At 39.6% G+C, this 17448-nt stretch overlaps 1 protein-coding gene across 23 annotated transcripts in view; it reads left to right on the forward strand.

The window, feature by feature from the left end:
• Window positions 1-16628, forward strand: part of SEC31A (SEC31 homolog A, COPII coat complex component) — a 91666-nt gene extending 75038 nt beyond the window's left edge. For 13 of the 23 annotated variants that reach the window (XM_066233504.1, XM_066233507.1, XM_066233505.1 and 10 more), the window contains 6 exons: window positions 3781-3819; window positions 5676-5734; window positions 7108-7374; window positions 11200-11319; window positions 14445-14516; window positions 15830-16628. In XM_066233504.1, the coding sequence (XP_066089601.1) occupies window positions 3781-3819; window positions 5676-5734; window positions 7108-7374; window positions 11200-11319; window positions 14445-14516; window positions 15830-16009 (737 nt within the window). In that variant the 3' untranslated portion in view covers window positions 16010-16628. The remainder of the gene's footprint in view (window positions 1-3780; window positions 3820-5675; window positions 5735-7107; window positions 7375-11199; window positions 11320-14444; window positions 14517-15829) is intronic. The other 10 variants (XM_066233512.1, XM_066233516.1, XM_066233524.1 and 7 more) reach the window with 1 other exon arrangement.
• The last annotated feature ends 820 nt before the right edge of the window (window positions 16629-17448 follow it).

Below are 17448 nucleotides of genomic sequence, written 5' to 3' on the forward strand. Positions count from 1 at the left end.
CCTTGGGCTTCAAGCCTGCAATTTGGGATTGTGTTGGTAATTCCGTGCTCAAGCTAGCGACCCTATGGTCGATTTGCCGAGGCTGTGCTCAAGCCCGCTACCTCAGGGTTTTGAACCTGAGACCTCCGCATCCCAGGTTGATGCTCTATCCACTGCACCACCACTAGTCAGGCACTATTTTAATCATTTTTAAGGGTTTGGTAACATTAAGTACATTCACATTGTTGTTCAACTATCAGCACTATCTCCAAAACTTCTTTGTCACCCCATAGTGAAATTGTAACTCCACTTTCCCCCCAGCTCCTGGTAACCACCGATCTACTTTCTGTCTCTGAATGGACTACTCTATGTACTTCATATAAGTAGAAGCATACAGTATTTGCCTTAATACTGAATAATATTCCATTTATGTATATATCACATTTTGTTTCTCCATTTATTGTCACGTGGGCATTTTGGTTATTGTAAATAATGCTGGTGTGAACATGGGTATATAACTATCTGTTCAATTCCTTGCTTTCAGTTCTTTTGGCCATATAACCAGAAGTGAAATTGCAAGATAAAATAATAATTCAATGTTTAATTTTTTGAGGAACTTAATACTGTTTTCTATTGCGGCTGTACCATTTTACATTCCTACCAGTAGTGCATAAAGGTTCTGATTTCTGTACATTCGCATCAACACTTGTTTTCTGGTTTTAGATTTTTTTTTTTTAGCCATTTTAATGGGTGTGAAGTAGTATCTCATTGTATGCATGTATATTTATACACTTAAGAACAAAACACATACCCGGACACATACTTTTACATCTTATTTTTCTAAATATTATACCAGGAATCCTCTCTTTTTTGCCCTTTAAAGTCATGTCATGTTTTGAAGAGTATGGAAGAGATTTATCCCTATTCTTTACTTTTTGAAAGAGTAAAAGATTATCTCTTTACACTTTTATAAGAAATTGTATTCCAGCCTGACCAGGTGGTGGTGCAGTGCATAGAGCGTTGGACTGGGACGTGGAGGATCCAGGTTTGAAACCCTGAGGTTGCCAGCTTGAGCCCAAGGTCGCTGGCTTGAGCAAGGGGTCACCCGCTCTGCTGTAGCCCCCCAGTCAAGGCACATTTGAGAAAGCAATCACTGAACAAGTAAGGAGCTGCAACAAAGAATTCTCCTAATCTCACTCCCTTCCTGTCTGTCTGTCCTTATCTGTCCCTCTCTCTGATTCTCTCTCTGTCTCTAAAAACAAAAAGAAATTATGTTCCAGATTAGACAATGCTGTGTTGATATTTTGCATGTTGACTGTGAGTATCATTGTGCACATCCATAGTGAACCTCCATAATACTGTCTTTAGATATTCATGTTCTTCATGTAGCTTGCTTTACCTGATGTTGCTATTAAAGTGTCTCTCTATAAAGTAGAGGTCAATTTAATTGGTTTTAAAAAATGATATTTAAACAATGTGAAAACATAAAAGCACAAAGATTGAGAAGGGTTAAAATGATAGCGAAACAAAACTGCGCTTTTAAATTGGTAAGAAATTTGAACAAGGATTATCTGGGCTGTAATAAAACATGCCTAATGTATTTCATGGTTAGGAGGAGACAGGCATATATCTGGGGAAGGAACTTTGATTATTGTACAACTGTTAAATTCTATTCAACAGAAACTCTCCTGCCCCTCAAGTTGTGTGGGCTAGCCAACTAGCTTGTATGTTCCTTTTACCAAAGGGCCATATGAATTGCTCCATAAACTTTTTTGTGCTACTCATAGTTTGTAAAATCAGGATACCTTTTCAGGTTTTGAGAGCCAGGGCTTAAGTCACTTCCATGAGAGGTTAGAGGAAAAACTGCTTTCATCTTCTGCTCTTGCCTTTCGCAAGAGAGGAGAAGGGCTTGTGGTTGGAACTACTTCTTGAAAAGAAAGGTCAAGGCCAAGGTATTTTCAGTGCCTTTAGGTTTGTAATAGTCCCCCCCCCAGTCAGCCTAGAAGCTGAAGTTTGGTGTAGAGAATGTATCAACAGTTGCAAATCAGGGTAGTCCTCACAGCGCACACATGAATCCCAGGGGTTTATTAGTGACAGTGCTTTGAGGTCATATCTTATAGGGGGAGTTAGGGTATAGTCATCATTTAAGGCAAAAATAGGAAGTCACTTATGATCAATTATCTTTGATCACTCCTTTCTTCAGTTAAGCCCCTGGTGAAGAAGTTGCTTTGTTTAGGAGCCATATTGGATTAGCAGAACATCTCTTCATAAACTCCACACAGTGAGGGTTCAAGCTATGGGATTACCTCTCCCACCTCACAATTTTTCTGAGGCTTGTGCTTCTTGAATAAAGCTCAGACTGAATTGAACTCACTAGTAAATTTCTATATTCTTTTGGTTCCTCTCCCCAAGTGGAGAAAGTTGAATTCTCATAAGTTATATCATAAGGTGCATATGATGTACCTCCACTGCATGCGTGTGTGTGTGTGTGTGTGTGTGTGTGTGTGACAGACGGAGGGACAGATAGAGACAGACAGGAACAATTTAGTTGTTCATTGATTGCTTTCTCATATGTGCCTTGACCTGGGGACTACAGCAGAGCGAGTGACCCCTTGCTCAAGCCAGCGACCTTGGGCTCAAACCAGTGACCTTGGGCTTCAAGCCAGTGACCTTTGGGCTCAAGCCAGTGACCCTGTGCTCAAGCTGGTGAGCCCACGCTCAAGCCAGATGAGCCAGCGCTTACAAGCCAGCGACCTCAAAGTTTCGAACCTGCATCCTCTACATGCCAGTTTGATGCTCTATCCACTGTGCCACAGCCTGGTCAGGCTCCACTGCGTGCTTTTTGATTTGAGGTTGGGCCTGCCCTGACCCTGAATGTCTGACAATTTTGGAATTGCTGTGTTAGTCAGCCTCCTTTTCTCTTGTCTGCTGGCAAAACTAGTTCCCTTAAGAGGAGCAGTGATTTCTGGAAGACTTGTCCTAAACTGTCTGCAAATCCATATATTTTTATAGAAAAGACCTTATGATATGGTAGCATATTAAGTGGGCCGGTGCTCATGTACACTCATATTCGCGGTGTGATCTCAGAAATTAGTTTCTCCAGAATGCAGATGTTTGGGGCCTCCCAAATTCAGCAGTGAAGTAGTACCGCCTTGTTGAGATTGTCTGACATCTTTAACAAGTGCAGTGCTGACCTCTGCAGGCCAGTGTAGAAATCCTCCCATTTCTCTTCAGACCCCTACTACTTTCAGAGGGATTTGACCAGCAGCATGGGCATTACCTGGGAACTGACCAGAACCTTAGAGTCTCGGGCCCTGCATGATGCCCATGAATTAGAATCTTCATTTTATCAAGATCATCAGCTGGTTTGGAGCCACAGATTTAAATAATACTAAAATGGATAAATTAGTTATAACATGTTAGGAAGAAGTCTTTCCCCAGTAATATTTCTGAGCTTAATTGATCAAGTAGTAGAAAAACAATTGATGCAAACAATTAGGAGAAAATTATCTTAAATAAGAAGGAACAAAATTTTCTCTTAAAAGGGACATCTAGCATAGTAAGAGAAACAAGTGCTATTTAAAATTTGCTTTACCAAAAAAAAAAAAAAAAGATTATTTTCTTAATTAAATAAAAGACATTTCATATGACTTGATTAAAAAGTAAGTTGTAGTCCCCCACAAAATTATTTTGTTCTTTCTGGGAGTTGGCAGAGGGAGAAGAAACAATTATAAAATGAAAAGTAGAGTTTAGTATGTCTTCGATAATACTGTTTAAGTGACTTCTACATTTTGTCTACAGAAAATCAGTCCATGCAAGACCAAGCCCCTATATTGGAAGGTGAATTGGTTATAAAATATACCTTTGGAAATCTCTGAATCATTGAATGCAATTAATGATTGGACATTCACAATAACGCATGCAAACTTCAAAGCTGATGATATCCCAAATCTGATCAGTATAATTTTTTAAATTTGGTTTCTTGATGAATCAGATCTTGGAACTGATTGATTTGACATGGTGACACAAATAGCTTTAAGTCATAAAAGCCCATCTATTTTATATGAACATAAAGATAAGAACTAGATCAAGACTATCTAGATATGAATAAGATTAGAAGGTACAGTAATGGCAGAGATGAATGATTATATATGGCCAAAGCTTCAAGAATTTGTTAAGCAGATAGCAAGATGTGGTTAAATATTTTATGACTAGCTCATGAGTGTCTTGAGGTTCATTTGGCATTCTGTTTCCTAGTAAACTTATAAAAAATTTAGTCTATCTTTAAAATCAAGGCCTATGAGTACATGCTGGTTAGGAGAAGGTCTTGTTTTTTTTAAAAAATTTTCTGACATTGTATATTAATCACAGGTTCTTTTTTTTTGCTAATCAATTTTATGATTTAATATCAAGGATATCAATAAAACAACAGGTAAAATACTGAAAGAATAATTTACATGTACACATAATGTATATATGTATGTGTACATGTAAAGAGGAGTAATTTTTGTCTTTACATGTATACATATATACAACTCAATGAAATAAAACATTATATTGTGATGTGGAAATTTTCCTCTTATTTCTGGCATGTTTTATTCTTTTTTTCTTTAAAGATACTGATATTTGAGTACTTAATGAGTTCTGCTACTTATATCCATTTCTCACTTTGAGGTGATTCTTTTTTTTAAGAGGAAATTTACTAAAGTTGGTAGTAGTTTAATTTTAATTTGCTGCCAGCCTAGAATTTGTTTTGTGGCATTAAAAAAAAATATCACCACAGATATTTGAATGCCCATTTCTACTTTGTAAGTAATCCTTAAGGCAAAGATGATAAAAATTACTGGTGTTGTATAGTTGGTCTCTCTTTTTTTTTCTTAAGTGAGAAGCAAAGAGGCAAAGAGACAGACTACCTCATGTACCCAACTGGGATCTACCTGGCATGCCCAGTAGGGGGTGATGTTCTGCCCATCTGGGGCCATTGTTGTGTTGCAGCCAGAGCCATTTTAACTCCTGAGGTGAGGCCATGGTGCCGTCCTCAGCGCCCAGGCCAATTTGCTCCAATGGAGCCTTGGCTGTGGGAAAGAAAGAGAGAGAGAAGGGAGAGAACGAAGGGTGGAGAAGCAGATGGTTGCTTCTCCTGTGTGCCCTGACTGGGAATTGAACCTGGGACATCCACACACTGGGCCAACGCTCTACCACTGAGTCAACTGGCCAGGGCCTGGGCTTTATTTTTTTTTTTAAACAGTGTTGCTATCATGTGGATGTTTGCTTATGTTGAATTGCTCTCTTGGGAAATAGGAAATTAATACTTTTATTTTTTGTGTGTTGAATATCAGAAGACTTTTTAAAAGAGAATCTTATGACTTATTTTTTTCTTTCTTAGGAGAGAATTGTTAACAGATCTTTGAAGGTTATACACCAATGTAGACATAAAAGTTTTATAGCCCTTAAGTTTAGCACAGTGCTTTCATATTAATGGCAAGGTATCTTGCCTACTAAGCCAATGCCTGGTGAATTTTAGAGGTAATGATTGAAAATCCAGGGCTATGTAGTGATCCTCATAGCTCAGCTGGTAAAACTTTTGTGACCATTATCTAGGGTTAAAGCAAAAATGAAGGTGTCTTATAATGGCTACAACTTAGTTTTCTTCTCTTCAGGATTCTAAAGAAAATGATCTCTATTATCTGTTCTAGGTCCTCAGAATGGTTGGAATGATCCTCCAGCTTTGAACAGAGTACCCAAAAAGAAGAAGGTACTAGTAAAAGATGTCTGTCCAATTGCCTACAGATGTTTTGTTAATCGTGTAGCCACCTGGAACACACCACACTTCACTGATTTCTTTAAACGCTAAGCTTACTGATTGATAAATTTAAAGAGTATTTCAGCCTGACCAGGCAGTGACACTGTAGCTAGAGCATCAGACTGGGATACAAAGGACCCAGGTTTGAAACCTCAAGGTCACAGGCTTGAGCGCAGGCTCATCTGGCTTGAGCACGGGCTCACCAGCTTGAGCACAGGGTTGCTGGCTTGAGTGTGGGATCATAGACATGACCCCGTGCTCGCTGGCTTGAGCAAGGGGTCACTCACTCTGCTGTAGCCCTCTCGGTCAAGACACATATGAGAAAGCAATCAATGAACAACTAAGGAGGTACAACGAAGAATTGATGCTTATTATCTCTCTCTCTTCCTGCCTGTCTGTCCTTCTCTCTGTCTCTCACAAAAATAAATAAATAAATAATAAATTGTATTTCAGCTTACATCTTTGAATCCATGAAGGAAAGGGAGTCAAAAACAGTGTGGTGGTATGAATTAAACATCTTTAAGGAGGCAAAATATAAATGCCCAACTCTTTCAAAGAGTAGAAACAAAATTTCAGGCTTCTCAAATTACTCTTTTTTTAGGAGTTACTTTGGTTTTGGGGTTCCAATAGTAATTATGAGTTCGGTAATTATATTTTGTCTATCACATATAATATGAATGAAGAACTATCTTTATAGCTGAGTATTGTTTAGATGTGAATAACTGTTAAGAGCTGTTAGAGCACAAGATAAGATTTTTCTTTCTCCCAAAGCCATTTTCTACCTTTTTTTTTACTCCTAGTGATCTCCTTCCCCCAAATATAGTAATGAGAGGCCATAGATAAAATTGGGAAACTCTAAATGAGCAAGAAAACCCAAAGTTTAGGTTAGGAATAATCAGAAACTTAATCTACTTTTTGTGTAATTGAATTTACAGGCAGTATCCACTTAGTGATCTAAGAAAACGGTATTATATTGGGATCATATTAAACATACACACACTTAGCATATCTGATTTTAGGATAGCTAGATAAAATTCTCTAAACTTTGACCTCCCGTTTTAGAAACACCATGGTTTTGGCTCCTCATTATGGGAGTAACTATGGAAGGCGAAGGGGAAACAGAAAGGTCTAGGTTTGAGCTTTCTATTTCTCTTAGATTAGCTCTACTTTTGTGTTTTACTCTAGAACTCTGCATAACATTTTATTTGAAAAGTATTTTATTAAAAAAAAATTTTAAACCATAAAATGGTCTTCCTTATTTAAAGCTGAGGAAATGTTGCTATCATTTTTTTCTTAATCTTGTCTTTATTACCATCTTTTAAAAGATGCCTGAAAACTTTATGCCTCCTGTTCCTATTACATCGCCAATCATGAACCCCTTGGGTGACCCCCAGTCTCAGATGCTGCAGCAACAACCTTCAGCTCCAGTACCACTGTCTAGCCAAGCTTCATTCCCACAGCCACACGTTCCAGGTGGCCAGCCCTCTTTCCATGGCATACAGCAGCCCCTCGGCCAACCAGGCATGCCACCATCTTTCTCAAAGCCCAATATTGAAGGCGCCCCAGGAGCTCCTATTGGAAATACCATCCAGGTAACAGTAAAAATCTGTGGAAGTGGAATGGGGAGATGGCTCTATGTCAGTAAACTTTTTTAATGTGTTGACTTTTATGGTTATACCTTTATTTACAAGCATCTAAATTTGGTTTCAATTTAGACAAACTGAATAAAAAATAGTATATTATTTTTCAGCGATACGGCCATATACAAACTTTCTAGAAGAGGCTTAGATATTTGCGAGTGTATGTTTCCAATAACTAGATGATTGTATTGTACTTAATCAGTAGCCACAATTTCAGTTGGATCCATATTTGCCTCCAAGGTTACTAAGCTGAAGCTATTTTCAAAGATTTTTCTCCTTAAAATCTAAAATAAAAATGTAATGAGTTTTTTCTTATGTATGTGTAAGAGCTAATAACATGCAGCCTTGTCTTCAGATGGAAATATAAATTTATACTTGCTTTCACATACAAACTGCTAGTTGGCAGGGTTCTAGATGATGAAAAATCTATTACATGTCCACATAACTGATTTAGACATGCAAAGATACCCATTTTGATCTCTTCCATGAAAAGGAAAGAGCTTGGGCCCAGGTTCAGTGTAAGATGAAGCAAATTCCTTCTGAACTATAAAACTAATCTTCTGTTTTTGTCTTTGGCTCATGGAACTCAAATGTGTAACAATTTTGCCCTGGCCAAATGGCTCTGTTGGTAAGTGTCATCTCAAAGCATGGAGGTTGCTGGTTCGGTCTCTGGTCAGGGCACATACAGGAACAGAGTAATATTCCTGTCTTTTTCTCTCGGCCTCCCTCCCTCTAAAATCTATAACTTAAAAAAATTTTTTTTTAAACCTCCCCTTTAAAGTATTTGGTCAAGTCCTGGCTGGGTGGCTCAGTTGGTTGGAGCGGCATCCCCAGGGTTGGGGGTTTGATTCCCAGTCAGGACACATGCAAGAAACAATGAATGCATGGATAGGTGGAACAGCATATCTCTGTCTCTTTCTCTCCCTGTTTCTTCCCCTTTTTCTCTAAAAATAAATAAATTTTAAAAATTGTAACAATTTTATCTCTTATCATAAAAGCATGGTTTTTGGTTAGGAGACAGTTCTACCTAAGGAATTTCTCAATATTAAAAGTTGCATTATAAAACCCAGTATTTTGATGGAGGTAGGAGGACTAGTTTTTTTCCACAAGAACATAAATTATAAAGATGTGTTGCTAATTTTTGTTTATTTTATAATTACAAGTCTATGTCAGTTTGGGTAGTTACCCAACCATTCAGTTTTGTTTAGACCTGGGTGCTCATGCCGTACTTACTTATTTATTTATTTTTCTCATAGTTTTAAAATTTATTCTTTTTTTTTTTAAAGATTTTATTTATTCATTATAGAGAGGAGAGAGAGAGAGAGAGAAGGGGGGAAGGAGCAGGAAGCATCAACTCCCATATGTGCCTTGACCAGGCAAACCCAGTGTTTTGAACCGGCAACCTCAGCGTTTCCAGGTTGACGCTTTTATCCACTGCGCCACCACAGGTCAGGCCTTATTTATACTAGAACTTCATTTACTATTGAAAGGGAGAGCTGCCTGACCAGGCGGTGGCGCAGTGGATAGAGTGTCGGACTGGGATGCGGAAGGACCCAGGTTCGAGACCCCAAGGTTGCCAGCTTGAGCACGGGCTCATCTGGTTTGAGCAAAAAGCTCACCAGCTTGGACCCAAGGTCGCTGGCTCCCGCAAGGAGTTACTCGGTCTGCTGAAGGCCCCCGGTCAAGGCACATATGAGAAAGCAATCAATGAACAACTAAGGTGTCGCAACAAAAAAAAAACCTGATGATTGATGCTTCTCATCTCTCTCCATTCCTGTCTGTCTGTCCCTGTCTATCCCTCTCTCTGACTCTCTCTCTGTCCCTGTAAAAAAAAATAAATAAATAAAATAAAGAGAAAGGGAGAGCTGTTTATACTCTTTCCTTTAGCCATTTTTTTCACATCTATCCCCAAATCTTGTTGATACTACTTTAAAGTCTCTCTCAATTCCCTTCTCAACATTTCCAGTCTGGTCGATGCTACCTTCATCTCCAGTCTTGAGCAATGCAGGAGCCTCACATTGGTCTGCCAGCATTTACTTTATACAACTCTAATCTGGTCTGGTCTTCTCTTTGCTTAAAACATTACAGCTTCCTGGTCCTGGCTGAGTAGCTCAGTCGGTTAGAGTGTTATCCTAAAACATCATGGCTGTAGGTTTGATCCCCGATCAGGGCACATAGAGGAAGTGATTACTGAATGAACAGCTAAGTGGAACAACAAATGAATGTTTCTCTCTCTCTCTCTCAAATCAGTCTATAAAAATAAAACATTACAGATTCTGATTTTTCTCAAGATAAAGCCTGAAATAGTTCACCTTATCATACTCCTGCAGTCTCTCTGCCCAGCCACATCAGTCTCCATTGAGTCCCCTGTGTCATGATCCTTCTTTGTACATGTTCTTCCAAAGTCTGGAATGCTTTGTCCCTTCATGTAACTGATTAACTCCTACTTATCCCCCTTCAATTAAATCTCAGTTATATTGTCTGTTGGCTTGCCACGGTTGTAATTTTACATACATACATTTATGACATTTTAAAACATTCTCTTCCTTTCATTAGCTTGTAAACTCCTTGAGACTGAGATCATTTCTGTATTTGCTTATCAGTACATAACTAGTACCTGACCCATAATTGTGTAAATACTTTTTGAATGAATGAACTAATAAATCAGAACTTTAAAAACTTAAACATTCTTTCTTCCTCTTCTATTTTTATACTCAGTAACATCATAGTCTCTTCTAACCTTTGGCTTAATCTTGTAGTTTGTTAATAGCCCAGTTAACAACCTCTAAGATTAAACAAAAGAATAGAAGAATATCAGGATAAACAAAAATGAACCAACAAGCAGAGTAAGCAGCTGCTCTAACCAGCCAACTTGATAAAAGCCTGGTTCTTTTTATTTCTTACTGGCAAGGTTTGCTTCCCATCAGTTAATACACAGTACTGTCAATATATGTTCCATAATTAATTACCATATTTTTGCTCCATAAGATGCACCTGACCATAAAACACACCTAGGGTTTTAAGGAGGAAAATAAGAAAAATATTCTGAACCAAATGGTGTGTTAAAATATTTAATAAAATACTGTATTTTTGACTCCATAAGATACATGGGCATTTTCCCCTCCACTTTTTTTGGGGGGGAGTGCGTCTTATGGAGAGAAAAATATGGTAAATACTTTATATCCATTCATGTTTTTTAAGAATCAGAGTTGGCCCTGGCTGGTGGTGCAGTGGATAGAGTGTCAGCCCAGAGTATGGATACTCCTGGCTCGATTGCTGGTCAGGGCACACAGGAGAAGTGACCGTCCGCTTCTCCCCTCTTACCCCTGCTTCTTTCCCTCTTCCCCTCCTGCAGCCAGCCAGTGGCTCAACTGGTTCAAGCATGGCCCCCGGTGCTACCGATAGCTCCTGTTGGAGCACATCAGCTTCAGGTGCTAAAAATAGCTCAGTACTAGTGCATTGGCCCCAGATGGGGTTGCCAGGTGGATCCCGGTCAGGGTGCATGTGGGAGTCTGCCTCACCATCTTCCTTCCTCTCACCTAAAAACAAACAAATAAACAAAAAACCCCACAAAGCTGTAGAAGGAATAACTATGCCCTCTCCTGGATATTTGATTTTCATTGTTACTTATCTCAGTGATTTCGTGTTAATTTTTCATTTGGTCTTGAATAGCCTGTTTATAAGGTAGTTAGTTTCTCTGTATCTCAGGGTTTCAAGGCTTTGTGTATAGGTAGATTCTGGTCATTTCTACTCATCTTGTGGTATTATTTCTTCCAGCATGTGCAGTCTCTGCCAACAGAGAAAATTACCAAGAAACCTATTCCAGATGAGCACCTGATTCTAAAGACCACATTTGAGGATCTCATTCAGCGCTGCCTGTCTTCAGCCACAGATCCAGTAAGTATTTTTTCTCATATTTTTCCTAGTTAATATAATCCTTTATGAAGTTCTATAATTATTGCTTAAAGTCCTACAAGATATAGTTTAAAAGTTTGTACAAACTTACATAGTTTGCTTTACGTATAAAAATGTATGTAACTACTTTTTTGTATCTGAATTTATTTAATGCTTTCAATAACTCCATGGTAGGTGGGTTTGTCATCTTTATTTTTTACAATGAGGAAATTAAAGCAGAAAGCAGAAAAGTAACATGAAGGTCAGAGCTAGCATTCCCACCTTGCCGGCTCCAGAATGATCGCCCTCAGCCACTCAGCAGCTCTCTCAGCAGCAGCCTCACGTTTGGCACAGGAATAGAACAGAATGGTGGTGTGTAAGACGGTCAGACTTGGGGTTTCCTTCCGATCTTACACCCAAGTTTTCTAAAGTAGATCATCTTATATGTAACTTTGCAAAGATCTTAAAAATAGTTAAATGTTGCTTGACCAGGTAGTGGCGCAGTGGATAGAGCGTCAGACTGGGACACGGAGGACCTGGGTTTGAGACCCTGGGGTCGCCAGCTTGAGCGTGGGCTCATTGAGTTTGAGCAAAGCTCACCAGCTTGAGCCCAAGGTCACTGGCTTGAGCAAGGGGTCACTCGGTCTGCAGTAGTCCCTGATCAAGGCACATATGAGAAATCAATCAATGAACAACTAAGGAGCCACAACGAAGAATTGATGTTTCTCATCGGTCTCCCTTCCTGTCTGTCTGTCCCTCTCTCTAACTGTCTCTGCCACACACACACACACACACACACACACACACACACACACAAGTTAAATGTTGTAGATGTTGGAGTCATATTCATAGCTAGAGCAACTGATTTTACTTAGTTTACTTCGGAGATACCTGTGTATTGGCAACAACAAAAACTCCACAAAGCCAGTTTTGTTTTACTGAAATTTCACTTTCTGCCAGCAAACATTGAATAGACTTATTTAGGACTGGCCACTCATCTGCTTGAAAAACAGCTTCTGGAATTTGTTATTTCATCAACATTGAGTATTAAAATGTGCAGCCTTCTGCTGGTGTTTTGGAGAGCAATTCCCTGAACTGACAGAGTCAGGAGAGCAGAGGCTGGGTAGGCTTGACAGAACTCGAGTGCCTGACCTTCGGAGAGTAACGGAGACGGTCTGGTGCAGGGGGCGGTGCAGCTGGTGGCCGGGCAGACACCATGCCCTGTGCACATCCCTGAATCAGAAATAGAGGCTTCCCCGTAAAAATGTAGGAATGCTCTAGTCCTGCAGGCGCGTCAGTATAAAGAGGTTGGAAGGACACATAGTTCAGGGCCAGCTAAAGAAATTCTTACTGAGTTTACCCTCCTCTGGACACCATGCCATCTTCCTTCTGAGCCCTTGGCAGAGGAGGACCACAGAAAACAAACTGTTCCTGTAATTTCTGTAATTACTATGGGAAGAAGTTCAAATATTTTCTCCTGCCCCGTACCCCCGCCCCCTTGGGCTATGTGAGATTAACTTAGAACAGGGACGACTATAGTGGTTCTCCTCCACACAAGTTCATTTTAATCAATAGCTGGAACCATTTTTATACTATGGCTTTATTCCTATTTTCACTTTAATTATGTCCAAACAGTGGAAAGTAATTTCGCAGCACCATTTGTTTTGTAACGTTATTCTTGGTGGCTTCATCTCTTCCTCTCTTGACATGTTAACATTCCTCCCTCAAGTACAGGACTTGTGCTTGCTGCTCCTTCTGCCTGGGACTCCCCTACACAGTGGGCCGCACTGCTCACTGCTCACTCGCTCTGGGCTTCTGCTTCATGTCCCGTTAGCCACTGGGCCTTTCTTTACATCCACACTCAACAACGCTGCCAGTCCCTTACCCCGTTCACTCTTCTTCATGGCCCTTGTCACCGTCTACATAAATCATAGTGTTTACTTAGCATCTTTTTGTATCCCATATAATGCAGTTCCATGAGACATAAGACTGTGTCCCCAGCATGGCACATAGGAGACCCCAAATTAATATTGAAGAACAAACAGTGTCAGTTATAAAGCTATTGTATAATGTAGATCATTAAATTAATCACACTGTCATTTTTAAACCTCTCATTTTGGTTTGAGTAGTTTTCTTGTGCTATACCTATGACATTAGGATGGGGTGGGGGAATCTTGTCAGTTTAAGAACTCATTTTTACTACATACTTTCCTTTTAGTAGTCTTAAGTGACCAGATGATAATTTTGGTTTTTTTCTTGGTATTTTAAAGGCTCAGAAAGAGGGAGGATTAAACATACCAAATGACTAAGTGTATAACTAATATTTTTGAAAGGTTAAAACAGGATTCTAGTTCACCTATACGTTTGCCTTCCATCCCCCATAATGTATAACAGTTGTACTTCAACATTTCTTTCCTGTAGTACACTGACCACCACTGCTTCCAAGTGGCCCTGCCTGTCGCTCATGGATGCGGTGCACCTGTCCATGCACATACCTTGTGTAATGAGTTTGCAGCCCTCCTGAAACCCAACCAGTACTTTATTTTGTGCACGGAAGGAAGAGGCTCATCCTCTTGCCCTCCTCCCATTAGGGGATTACTGACCTCTGTTCTAATAATTGGTTCAAGTTTCTCGGTCATAGTTGCCTCCCTTTCTTTATAAATGAAGCTGTTCAACATCATTAGTGTAAGGTTGAGTGAAATGAGATCGGGAAGATTGGGGGGATAAAAGTTAATGTTCAAATATAATATACCTGGTCCTGGCCAGTAGGCTTAACAAAAGGGCGTCAGCCTGGCATATGGATGTCCTGGGTTCAATTCCTAGTCAGGGCACACAGGAAAAGTGACCATCTGCTTCTCCATCCCTCCTCCTCCCCTTTCTCTCTCTCTCTTCCCCTTCTGCAGCCATGGCTCAATTAGTTCAAGCATATTGGCTCCAGGTGCCTCAGTTGCTAAAAATAGCTCAGTTGCAGGCATGGCCCCAGATGAGCAGAACATCAATCCCCAAATGGGGGTTGCCAGGTAGATCCCTGCCTCTCTATTTCTACCTCCTCTCAAGTTGGAAAAGAAGAAGAAGAAAAAAATGTATATATATATGTATATAACATACCTGTTTTTCTTCTCCTGCAGCAAACGAAGAGGAAGCTAGATGATGCCAGCAAACGCTTGGAGTTTCTATATGATAAACTTAGGGAACAGACAGTAAGTTTCTGGGGAAAAGAGGATTTATGGTAGTCAATTATTCCCAGTTGCTAAAATAAGCATCTCATCGGCACTTGCATGGAGTGTGCTTGGGGGCGAACTGCCATGTTAAGGCGGCTGGCTGGCCTTCTGTTTGTTTTATACGTTCCTTGAATCAAGAAGTCAGAGTGGGAAGATGCTTTGTTTTCCAGAGACCAAATTGTACTCTTTCTCACAGTCTGAGACTCCCGGTCCTTTTCCTCTAGCACATCTGTCACATAAAGGCAAGGCTATACGTGGCCACAGGACGAGCCGACTGAAGTGCTGCCACTGTGAAGAGCGCCACAGAGGGGGAAAACACAGTGTCTTCTGTTCCCTGCTCCCCCACTCCTTTCTAGAACTGGGTGATGGGCACACAACACAAATCAACTGTTCAACTGCTACAGAAATGTTCATCTGAATCCCATGAACTCTTATTGATCAATGTCACCCCATTAAAATTTAATTTCCAAATTAAAAAAAATAGAATAGATAAATAGAGTACACGATGAGGGTTATTAATGAAAGTAGACTAAAAGTTCAGGATCTCTATTGTAGACAAGATTTAAGACTAAAATGGGTCCTTACTTTGAGATATGATGATGAAGAATCTTTTTTATAAAGATGTGAGGCTATATCTAAAATAATTGAAGAATTCTTGGAATGCTGAGGTTGCAGTTCAAAAACCCTGGGCTTGCCTGGTCAAGGCACATATGGGAGTTGATGCTTCCTGCTGCTCCCCCCCCCCCCTCTCTCTCTCTGTCTCTTCTAAAATGAATAAATAAAAAAATAATTTAAAATAATTGAAGAATTAAAGCTTTTAAGTAGAGAGGTTAGCATTTCAGCTTGGGAGAGGAAATCTGGCTTTTCTAGGAGAAAATTCGGGCTTATCGCACATGGTTGATTCATAAATAATTTCCTTATATATCATTTTGCCATGGTTCAGTTTTATAACTTAAGTGTTGCTTGGTCTAAAATATTTCTAGAATTGCTGAAAGCCCTGGCCAGAGCTCAGTTGGTTAGAGCATTGTCCCGAAGCGCAGAGGTTGCCAGTTCAATCCCTGGTCAGGGCACACACAGGAACAGCTTGATGTTCCCTGTCTCTTTCTTCCTCTCTCGCTAAAATCAGTAAGTTAGAAAAAATGTTTAAAAAATTTAGAATTGCTAAATGGTTTATATATTTTTTAAAATGCTTATATCAAGCTCCTTTTAAATATCATAGTTTAATGTGTATAGAGGGTCTCTGGGGGAATTCTCCCTTAATTTAGTTACCTCTCGTCTCATCTTTATTTCAGCTTTCCCCCACGATCATCAGTGGTTTACACAACATTGCCAGGAACGTGGAGATGCGGAACTACTCAGACGGCTTGAGCATCCACACCCACATCGTCAGCACCAGCAACTTCAGCGAGACCTCAGCTTTCATGCCAGTTCTCAAAGTTGTCCTCACCCAGGCCAGTAAGCTGGGTGTCTAAAAGGACAACTTCATTCCCAGACAATGTTGCCATTTTTCCAAAGAAACATGTTTTAAAAAATGGTAAGAAATGGACCAGTCCTCATTAGCATGTTTCCATAGCATTTACACTATTTCTGCAGATACTCACGTAGAACTGCTCCAAACCCTGGTGCTTTCTTTTGTCTGTCTTTTATTGCCCGTGATGATTTTATTATGCAAATAGTGTATTTCCTGGATTACACTTAGTATGTTTTCCTGAAGTGTTCTGATAAAATGTGGTTTTAAAAACCTTCGTATACTCTTTGGAAAGGAGCATCTGGTTATGCAGAAAGCAGGGCAGAAACTCGGTTTCCTTCCTGTCCTCTCCCTCCACATCAGTCAGATTAAAGTGTGTAATCTTATTTTAAGAGTACGTAGTCTTTTTTTTTTTAAACAGCTGTTCACAGTTTAATCCTTATTTTTTTGTGTGTTTGGCTTCACTCTGGTCCTGAACAATTAAATCTAGACCCTGCTACATAAATTTTAGCAACTGTTAATGAAAAGTGGGATCACTGGCTTTAAGCATCTATAAGGAAAAGACTGAGCATTTTCATTCTGTACAATGCATTGAACTTTATTAATAAATGTTTTCAATGGTCTATTTGAAAATTTATTTAATTTATTATTATTTTTTAGCAGCATAGAAAGAGGGACAAACAGGGGCAGACAAGAAGGGAGAGAGGTGAGAAGCATCAGTTCTTTTGTTGTGTCTTTTGTGTGAACCTTAGTTGTTCATTTTTCTCATATGTGCCTTGACCAGGCGCTACAGCCGAGACAATGGCCCCTGGCTCAAGCTAGTGACCTCGGGATTTCGAACCTGGGTCCTCAGCATCCCAGGCTGACACTCTATCCACTGCACCACTGTCTGGTCAGGCCTATTCTGTTTGAATTTTAAGATTGAATCATCTCTATTTTATATCTATAAATTTATCCAATTTTTAAAAAGTATCTATAGCTCCGAGGTTTAAGTTCAGAAAGAAAATATTAAATTCTGTGAGCCTTCTGAATCAAAGCCAAACATTTTTCAGCCAGTTTTCTGTCAAGTGGTAAACAAGATAATGGTCCCCAGCAATCTGGAGAATCAGATACTAGTAATTTTTCAATGCCTGTGCAGTTTTACGTGAGTGGGTTGGAAAACAAAAAAATAGTGTGACTATTGTGGAGACGGGTATTATTTTAAGGAGTAAGAGTAGTTTGTCAGGTATTTTACAGCCTGAGGGGAAAAGTTTACAAGAACCTCTCAATTTCCTTTGCTAGGATTCCCTACTTTTCAAATAAAACTACTCTTAAAAAAATAAACAAAAATCCTCACTTTTTAGCTTAGAATAGTTTTATAACTAAAAAAGGAGGATTAGCATGTATGAGTATTGGAGCCTCAGGTATGGGTGCTATATCAGCACCCTCCCTGCCCTGCCCTCT

This window comes from Saccopteryx bilineata, chromosome 5 (assembly GCF_036850765.1).
Source record: "Saccopteryx bilineata isolate mSacBil1 chromosome 5, mSacBil1_pri_phased_curated, whole genome shotgun sequence".
NCBI lineage: Eukaryota > Metazoa > Chordata > Mammalia > Chiroptera > Emballonuridae > Saccopteryx > Saccopteryx bilineata.